At 36.1% G+C, this 10,395-nt stretch overlaps 1 protein-coding gene across 1 annotated transcript; it reads right to left on the bottom strand.

The window, feature by feature from the left end:
- Positions 1-1,338: 1,338 nt before the first annotated feature.
- On the bottom strand, positions 1,339-10,151 carry yju2 (YJU2 splicing factor homolog). The gene is given in 8 exon segments (XM_056271700.1): positions 1,339-1,925; positions 3,162-3,315; positions 6,524-6,668; positions 7,625-7,806; positions 8,066-8,200; positions 8,297-8,441; positions 9,602-9,702; positions 10,013-10,151. Coding segments are annotated over 8 exon segments (1,023 nt in total). The 5' UTR covers positions 10,037-10,151; the 3' UTR covers positions 1,339-1,788.
- Positions 10,152-10,395: the final 244 nt, after the last annotated feature.

Raw genomic sequence — 10,395 nt, 5'->3', positions numbered from 1 at the left:
AATACTGTTCCCATTTAACTTAACACCTAACAGGGAGATATTAACGTATTTTAGACTGAAATTATACAAAAACTGTCAATATAGATTACAACTAATGTTAGCATGCTGGCTAACATCTCTAAACTTCGCCAGACGACATTATTTTCACTTTCTTTGTCGACAAGTGTGATTATATACACGGATACTAGAGTATATTGAATATAGAGGTGGAATTCTGCATTCATTTGGAACTCAAAATTAAAAAGCAACAAATTTAAGCTGCATTTTGTTAGCCGGCTTGCTTGCTGGCTAACTATGCAGCGCGCGAGCCCGATGGATAGTCACTGAGGAGCGTGTGCAAATTGTTCATCTAAAACGGCAGTTTTAGTAAAAACAGTTCCGAAACAAACAAACCCCCAAAGCATTTGCAGAACACTCACCTCTTAATGACGGACGGATGGAAGCGGGTATATAAAGAAGCTGTGAGGAAAATCTCAAAAAGTGGTGAGCGTGTGCACGTGCACATGGATGGATGAGTTGCATCGGATTGCATTGGTTGCAGCTCAGCTGGTGAACAACACATAAGCTCGACTGACTTGTTGTTGAAGCCCACTGGAGAGTTGCATTGTCTTTGTTCTTGCTGAGGCATTTCATATGGTGCCTCGTGCTGTTTTACATGCATTCTGCAAAATGCTGCATGTCTGCAAATCAATTATGAAAGTATGTTTTAGGTGAAATAAAGAGATTGAGTGCAATTAAATGCATATAAACAGGGGCTTCTTCTAGTCAACCACCCACAAAAAGAAACGATCCGATTCAATACACGTCGCCAAACCTCATTAACACCTTATCCGTCAGCAAACAGAGGTCAGATTGTAAGGTTAGAAGGTCACCAGGTGGATCAATATGACAGATGGTAAACAATGGAGTGTTGACACATTAGACTGCATTTACATACATTAGCACGTGTTACCTTGCAAATGCGCCATTAGCGATTTAAATGCAGAATGTCAAAAATATTTGATACACAAGGTAGAACACGTTACATGTATTTACCATAGTAATAACTAAATGTGGCATTATTACATGTAACTAACCCTAAACCTACCATAATCCCATAGTAAGCACATAATCAATCAGGTCCCATTTGTTAGCGTTAGTTAATGCATTAACCAATAATGAAAAATACATGTTACAGATTCTTTGTGAACGTAAGTTAATAAAAATACAAGTATTAACAGATACAACTTTTGATTTCAATAATGTATTCGAAAATCAAATGTATAATAATATTTCAAATTATTTTATTTTTTTGTGAAAAATGTGAAAATAAAACAAATGGAAAAAAATAGTCTAAGCTTGGAAACGAAACACAAGGAACATTTTATTAGTTTGATGTTTGGGAAGAAGAAAGTCTATTGGAGATGATCAGCCTAAATTAGATTTAGATTCACTTATCTCCACTTTAACCCTCAAATGCATTTCCTCGTATTGACTGAACTAACATGGAGAAACGAATACTACATTATAGTGCATAATACATTAGAAACACATTACAGAGTACATTAGAGACACTGGGATGACGCAGATCTAATAGCAAATAAATGTCAGGCAATGGAAACAGCTTCTTATAGACAAGACAGTGCTTCTCCAGCTAAAAAGATCACTGAAAAATAAAAATCTCTCAATTATACTTTTAAAGAGCCCAAGTAAAGGAACATTATAATGGTCTGTGAAAATTGAGGTGGTCATTCATTTTTGCTGGTCTGAAAATAAACATTTAAAAACAGCACACAGTGTTTTCTCAGCCTAGTCAGAGTTGGTGTCATCGCTGTCTGTGTACGCCCCCAAGAGGCTGAGCGATGAACCGCTCTGAGACGAGACTGGCTGCCCGTTGGAAGCACTAGCTGAGGCTATGGAGGACGCGGGTTTGGCAGCACCGGCCCCTGAATGATCCGGAAACACAGAGAAGAAGCAGGTTAACAGATGTGAAGGAATGAGGGAGTTTGATAGGTAAATTCAACATCAAGCTTTCACTCACAGGCAAGGCAAGTTTATTTATATAGCACATTTCATACACTCTGGCAATTCAAAGTGCTTTATAGAAAAGGCTAAAAAAAAAAAATCACAAAATAAAAGCAAGGAAAATTAAAATAGATATAGATGTATATATATATAAAAGAGATATATGATACAGTTATAAAATTAATTAAAAGAGTAAAAAGATGATAGATATGCTTTTCATCTGGCAAAACACCGGTGTCTCATATTTTTCACAACTCCCAGTTTTACTCTGAGATTTTCCCATGGTGATTACACATTAGGGTTTGTTGGTGGAAACTGTAGTTGGTCAGGCATAATTTATTCAAGCCCCCTTATTTTATTAAATGGTCAATTTTGTCCACACCCATTTATAAAATAAAATAAAAAACAGCTTCGCAATCCACATCTGTACCATTCCTTGATTCCAGAGAAATAATAAAACAAAAACATAATACAAATACTCTACGAATCCTGATATACATCCACTGATGTAGAATTGCAATTTTGGTTTAATAAAAAAAATAAACAACAAATATCAATTTATTTATTAAATAATATTAATAAAACAAGTCGTCAAGAAAATAACCATTAATTAGCAATTTTAGTGTTTTAAATATTATTATTATTATTATTAGTAGTAGTAGTAATATTAATATTAATATATACACTACCGTTCAAAAGTTTTGGTCAGTAAATTAGTTTTTAGAAAGAATAATACTTTTATTAAGCAAGGATGCATTAAACAAACAAAAACTTTCAAATAAATGCTGTTCTTTTGAACTTTCTATTTATCAATGAATCAACAACATTGATAATAATGATTAATGTTTCTTAAATAAGTAAAGTAAATCAGCATGTTAGAATGATTTCTGAAGGATCATGTGACACTGACTGGAGTAATGATGCTGAAAATTCAGCTTTGATCACATGAATAAATTACATTTGAAAATATTCAAATAACAATTATTTAAAATTTATTTTAAACTGACCTCAAAATGTGCTATTGTGATAGTTTAAATGACTGAATGAATGCATTATTTCTTTCATAATTGCTGCTTACACCCCCCCCCCCCCCCCCCCCACACACACTTGTTCTGACCAGACTGTCCCTCACACTTTTAAAGTAATCACAAATTGACTAGTTTTAATAGATCATGAACCTTTCTGTGTGTCAGGAGCCTGTGGTTTCTTCCTCACCACCAGAGACCCCAGAGCTCCCTTCCCGCCCAGACCCCCGACACTCCTCTCCCAGCTCTCCAGCTTCTGCTTCTTCACAACCACAGACGATGAGCCCTGTGGAGATCAGGAGGAAAAACAGCACACAAATTAATGAGAAGCATATGAGGCGTTAAAATAGAAAGACCAACAAAAAAAAGACGGCAAGACAAATTAAGTGGGAAATGTACTTTAGGACCACAGATCATCCTATATGAACATATAAAGTATAATGTATAGTTAAACAATCTGACAGTGAATTTTCCTGCTTATTACATGGTTACTTGGCAAATAAATAAATGAATATTAAATATTGATATGAGCTGAAATTATTATGTGAAAAGAAAGAGTGTGGAGTGATAGAAGAACCATGAAACTAACAGCTACATTACCGGTCAAAAGTTTGGAATAATTATATATTTTTTTATGTTTTTGAAAGAAGTCTCTTCTGCTCACCAAGGCTGCATTTATTTGATCAACAATGCAGTAAAAACAGCAATATTGTGAAATATTATTACAATTTAAAATATCTTTTTTATTAGAATTTATTTTATAATGTAAATTATTCCTGTGATCAAAGCTGAATTTTCAGAATCATTACTCCAGTCTTCAGTGTCACAGGATCCTGTGTTAGAATCATTGTAATCATTCTAATTATTATAAATTATGTCGTTTTGTGGAACCAAAATACACTACCATTCAAAAGTCTGGGGTAAGGTTTAATAAAAAATAAATAAATAAAAGAGCAGACGAATAGTTTTATTCAGCAAAGACACTGACCAAAGGTAAAAAATAAAAAAAGTTACCAAAGATTTCCATTTCAAATAAGTGCTGCTCAAAGAATGTATTGTTTCCACAAAAATATGAAGCAGCATAACGGTTTTCAACATGGATAATAATAATAATTTTTTCTTGAGCAGCAAATCAGGATATAAGAATGATTTCTGAAGGATCATGTGACACTGAAGACTGGAGTAATGATGCTGAAAATTCAGCTTTGATCACAGGAATAAATGACATTTAAAAATATATTAAAATAGAAAACAGTTATCTTAAATTGTAATAATATTAAAGTGCCCCTATTATGCTATTTTAAAGTTTCCTAATGTTGTTTTGGAGTCTCCTACAACATGTTTAACATGTAAAATTTACATGCATCAAAGGTCTGTTTAATTTTTTCATAAAATACATTTCCACATCACCACATTTTCAATGATTCTCAAATGACTCGTATCACGTGTCTCGTGATATTAGAACTCAGATTAATGAATTAATTAATTAGATCAAAAGTAATTCCATTTTGTAAGATCATTTAGTAAGATAGTAAGTAATTCCAAACTTCGCGAGGCAGACGACAACATTATGTGATCAAATACACACAACTTGTTAACACACTCCACACCGCCACCCAGTGGATTTAATTATAACTGCGAGCTAGTGCTTGGGATTTATCATGGATTCACTGCATTTACGGCCAGCAAAGCAACATAGTTAAATTCGAATAGTATTTTACTTTTAGAATAATAATTACAGATTATTCGAATATTCGTGCGCACCCCTACTTCCTACACCGTAAACTAAACACAATAACGAACAATGACGTCAATTTTACCATATCAATGCGAGCGCGAGTCCGATGATGAAACATTGGAAGAACTAGTTATTCAACCCGAAACCTCCATCACAAGGATGACTCGAGCAGGACGTTTCTCAGTGATACGCTACTCAGTTTCAGGTACATTATGAGATGTTCCAACCGTAATATGCTAATGTTTCGTCTTGGCGTCACAACGAAACGGCTTATGACTCGTTTGAAAAACGAATAATTTCATTGACTACTTTTGAAAGACAATGACTTCATATACGGTGCACTTTCAGATTTTAAACTTTGCAGGACGTTTTCATTCTTTTACAGCTATGTTGCACCCTACATAAGAGGTCATTTTCAAAAATCCATAATAGGGGCACTTTAAACAATATTGTTGTTTTTACTTAGCCTGGGAAAACCCAGACAACTTCCGGCAAATTTAGATTTGCTCTGAAAGTTAGGGTGTACTCACACTAGCCAGTTTGAACCGTGCCCGAGTGCGTTTGACCACCAAAGCGCGGTTCGTTTGACTAGTGTGAGTGCTCCGAACCGTGCCCGGGCGCGGCTCGATTAGCCGGCCCTGGCCCGCTTGGAAGAGGTGGGCCAGAGCACGGTTCAGTTGGACTCGGGCGCGGTTCGCATGCAGTGTGAGCGCTAACCGTGCTGGAGCACGGAACAGGACGCGTGACGTCATGGTTTTGCGACGCTCCAAAACCAACACAGTCCGTAATCAAAGCTGCAAAGTCCTTGCTGCACTTCAGCTGGTACCTTGCAAACCTCCTCATACGAGCAGCACGATTACGTGAAAATTTTCCGCGCCACTAGGCGACGCATCTGTTTAACAACAGGCTGTGGACCACCGTGGACCAAACGACACAAAATTATCCACAAAGAAAACAGAGCGATGGACTCCATTGTGTTCAGAGAGCGCCGCTCTTCTTGTTTATCCCGAAACCGTCGCACGCACCATAATGACGTAAGCGTGCTCCGGCACGAATGCTGAAGCCCTATGTGAGTGCAGGCCAGAGGGGGAGTGGGGAGGGGGGACAATCGTACTCGGGCCCGGTTCATGGCAACCGTGCCTAGTGTGAGTACACCCTTAGTCTGGCAAAGAGCTCATTCAAGCCCATTTCCAATCCGTCGCAATCGAGGCACCAATCAGAAACGTTGGGGCGGGCTTTACACGATGACGACAGCGCTGGGATTTTGAAGCAGATTTTGTAGCCTACATTACAAAGATGGATGCCGCCGTCGAACATCACTCGTTCGAATCAGCTATCGCGTCTGTTTTAAGCGATTTGAACGTTTCCTTTTAGTTAAAAACCGAGCAAAGAACAACACTCGGAGATGTTTCTGCCGCTCTGCATACGTCATCTCCTTCATCGCTCTGATTGGGTTTAGGTCTATCCGCGACGTCCGTTGGTGACGCCCCTCTGGAAATGCCAGACCATAATTCAGTTACAACTGAGAATGCTCTGGTTTTAACCAGGCTAGTTTTTACTGCATTTTAGATCAAATAAATGGTAATAAAATACTTTCAAAAACAAAAAAACTTTTGACCCATAGTAAATGTAGGAAATTGTTTGCCTGAGAGCTGAAAAAATAATAATATTTGATCACAGCATGTGTTAAAAAACGAAATAAAACGGTAGAATAAAGAAACTCTAATGACATTGAGGCTACTGTCTTTCTCTCTACCTGTGATCCTGCGTTCCCGTCTGTAGTGAGGATGTCTGTGGGTTTATCAGCCGTGTGTTTCCTGCCTTCTTCTTTTGCATTTTCCGTCTCTTCCTCAGAGTCCGAGTCCCTCAGTCGCTTAATCAGAGCTCTGTCTAACATCTCTCTATGCGGAGCAAGAGAAGAGAGAAGTCTAAATCACAAAACATACACTATATAATTCACGTTTCTTAATCTTGACATTAAGGCCTGGTTTCACAGACGGGGTTTAGATTAACCATTTAAGAAGATTTTATAAACGTACCTTAGGAAAAAACATTATTGGTGTGCATCTTGAGACAAAACTATTTTAAGTTATATCAGTGTAAGTTGCTTTCAGTTAAAACAGCTCAAACATGCATTTTAGTCTGGGACTAGTTTAAGCCTGGTCTGTGAAACCAGGGGCACGTGCTTTGGAAAAACATACTTACGCAGTGAATTTACATAACCTCAAAGAGGTGCTACTATTGTCACATGTAAATGTAGACAGTAAACAATATGAACACAATTATGACATTCAAACATTGAAATTTTCAGGTTCAAATGCACAGGAATATCTACATATTGTACATAAACTATATTTTAGATAATGTAATCTAGGGCTGCCTGATTTGGGGAAAAAACTAATTTAAGATTTTTTTTTTACAATTTGCAATTTAAATCTTTGTGCACTTAATTGGACCTGAAGTGTGACATTCATTTTTAAAAGTACAAATATTTCACCATTAAAGGATAATTCACCCAAAAATGAAATTGTTCAAAACCTGTATGAGTTTCTTTCTTCTGCTGAACACAAAAGAAGATATTTTGAAGAATATGGGTTACCAAACAGTTGATGGACACTATTGACTTTCATAGTAGGAAGAAAATACTATTGTAGTCAAAGGGGCCCATCAACTAGTTACTGACATTCTTCAATTTGTGTTTGTTTCTTCAATCATCTTCTTTTGTGTTCAGCAGAACAACGATATTCGTACACAGGTTTGGAACAAATTGAGGATGAGTAAATTATGACATAATTTTTGGGTGAACTATCCCTTTAAATCTAAAAAGCAAAATGTCCAAGACTTTCTCTTTTCATACTTGGTCTCTCGTTCGTCTTCATCCAGCTCTCTTTCTCTCTGTCTCCGCTCCATATCTTTATACTTATCCAGCATGCCCTCGAAGTCCACCCGCGCCTGCCTCTGGTTCAGGTCCTTCAGCTCCTGCAGGTTCTCCAGCACCTCCATCTCCATCTTTGAGTCCCGTGTGCGGTTCTCCAGGACCTGTGGCAGCATTCAGGGAGATTAGCTTTTAAGTTTTTATGGGTTTTTGATGGTTTGCTTACAAAGACACTGTATAGGCTTTTATGTACACCATATGTGGAAACCAGTGGAAAAAAACGAAATGCTTTTGTCACAAAAATACGCTGATGGAAAGTGGAAGTAAAAATTAAACACGAATAGCACAGAATAAAACAATAACCCCCTGACAAAACCTCTAAAAGACTACATGTGTGGTTTATGATTAAAGTTTCTAACAGACCTTCATGGGGTTATTGAGTTCCTCTTCCTCTCGCTCCAGCTGGATCTTTTTCTCCTCCTCTTCTAGCAGTTTCTCAGCCTGAAAATTACGCGTTGCACCATGTTCCATGGCATAGTCTGTGTTCTCTGGATCTGTCTGCGAAACACACCAATCAGATGAAGTGCAACTGAACAAACACACAAGAACATCTCCTGTAGTGTTGCAGTATGATGTGTGTGTTCATTCGAGTACCTTGAAGGTGATCTCAGCCAAACATCTGGTGCATTTAATGTAGAATCGAAAAATGGGAAGCCCCATGTACAGTTCGTTCTGAACGGTCTCCTTACGAGCGTTGAACTTCTTCCCTTTGTAAATGTATTCTCCACATGTTTTACACCTGTAAAACAGCAAGTATTATTATCTGAAAGATTATATATATAATCTCTAATAAATCAAACTACAGATGGTTTACTCTCAAATCAGAGAAATCAAGAGATTCTTTGCCATTAAAATTGTTCAGTATGCCATTACTTAGCTTGTTGTATTTTATTTATATTTATCAGGTCAAAAGTATGGAAACATTACTATTTTTAATGTTTTTGAAAGAAGTTTTTTTAAGGCTGCATTTATTTGATTAGAAATACAGAAAAAAACTGTAAAATTGTGAAATATTATTAGAATTTAAAATAATGGTTTTCTATTTTAATATACTTTAAAATATAATATAATTCTGTGCTGCAAAATGAATTTTCATCAGCCATAACTCTAGTCTTCAGTGTCACACAATTCTCCAGAAACCATTCTAATATGCTGATTTATTATTATCAATGTTGGAAACAGTTGTGCTGCTTAACATTAATAATTTCTTTAAAAAAAAAAAAAAAAGAAAAAAAAATTACTGACCCCAAACTTTTGAACGGTAGTGTATATTGTTAGAAAATATTTATATTTTAAATAAATGAGAAAAAAATAAAAAATATATTTAAAAATAACTTTTTATTCATCAAAGAATCCTGAAAAAAGTATCACAGGTTATTAAAAATATATTAAGCAGCACAACTGTTTCCAATCATGTGACACTGAAGACTGGAGTAATGATGATGAAAATTCAGCTTTCATCACAGGAATAAATTATATTTTAAAGTATATTCAAATAGAAAACCATTATTTTATATTGTAATAATATTTCACAATATTACAGTTTTTCTCCCCCTATATTTTTGATCAAATAAATCCAGCCTTGGTGAGCAGAAGAGACTTAATTTAAAACCATTAAAAATACTAATGTTTGCAGCCTTTTGACCGGTAGTGTATATTGTTGTTCTTCTTTGTAATTGTATCATTAGTTGAGAAGCTGCATAAAGTGCTGTATGAAATAGTTGAATATTATTGTTTATTATTTATATCTAAAAACATGTCCTTTTATAAAACCTGCAATAATTCCAAACATTATAACTTAACGTTACCTCATGTCATGACAGACTTGTGTTTCTATCTCAAACCATGTGTGATATATTGGCAATAGTTATATAAACTAAAAAATAAAACTTGTCTCACCTCATATTAAATGGTGCCATCAATCTGACCACATACTGACGGTCTTTGGGCAGTTTGAGTTTCGGGATTTTAGACGGATCAAAATCCGGAGGATAGTATTTCTGAGGAAAAACAAGAAGAAATGCTGTAAGTGACAGTTCACCACAGAAGCGTAACTTTGCAAACAGAAACTTATTTCGAGGTTCATCTTAATAACTGTTAAGTGTGTTCAATGTTATGTACTTAAAGTGCATAGAAAACATTACTTAAATACTTAAACTTAATACCTATACTGTCTATGCTTAATACATGATGTATAGACTGCGTTGCTACTTCATTAGCATGCTGTTATGGTTATCTGGATACTACTCCTCTAATCCACCTTAAGCCGCAGCGCAATAATAATATAGAAGTAAACAAAGAGGTACTTACATTCAAAACTTTTCTTTCCGACATGGTTCTCTTTAATTCACTAAAATGTACACTTAAGCCGACAACTGAGTGCTCAAATGTTTGTTACTGCGAGCTGGACGCTTCTTCCTCGCTGTCTGTCAGGCGGTGTGTGTGTGTGTGTATCCGTCACTCACGCGCTGCAGTGCTGCCACCACCGGCAGAGCATCAGTATTACAGGACACAAGGCAAGAATTAGCATACAGAGGATGATCATATGTAGGCCTACATAATAATACAGGCCCAGTAATATCATATGACCATGATAAGTATGCCAAAAATTGTTATAAACAGGAAGGTGCTAGGGTGAGTAAGGTGGTTTATATATTAAAAACAGAAGCAGAAATCTTAAAGACGTAAAGACT

The sequence above is a fragment of the Rhinichthys klamathensis genome, unplaced genomic scaffold, assembly GCF_029890125.1.
Source record: "Rhinichthys klamathensis goyatoka isolate OS25496 unplaced genomic scaffold, OSU_Roscu_1.1 h1tg000323l_1, whole genome shotgun sequence".
NCBI lineage: Eukaryota > Metazoa > Chordata > Actinopteri > Cypriniformes > Leuciscidae > Rhinichthys > Rhinichthys klamathensis.
The sequence above is the reverse complement of the archived record's forward strand: the minus strand, read 5'-3'. Positions and strand labels throughout refer to the sequence as shown.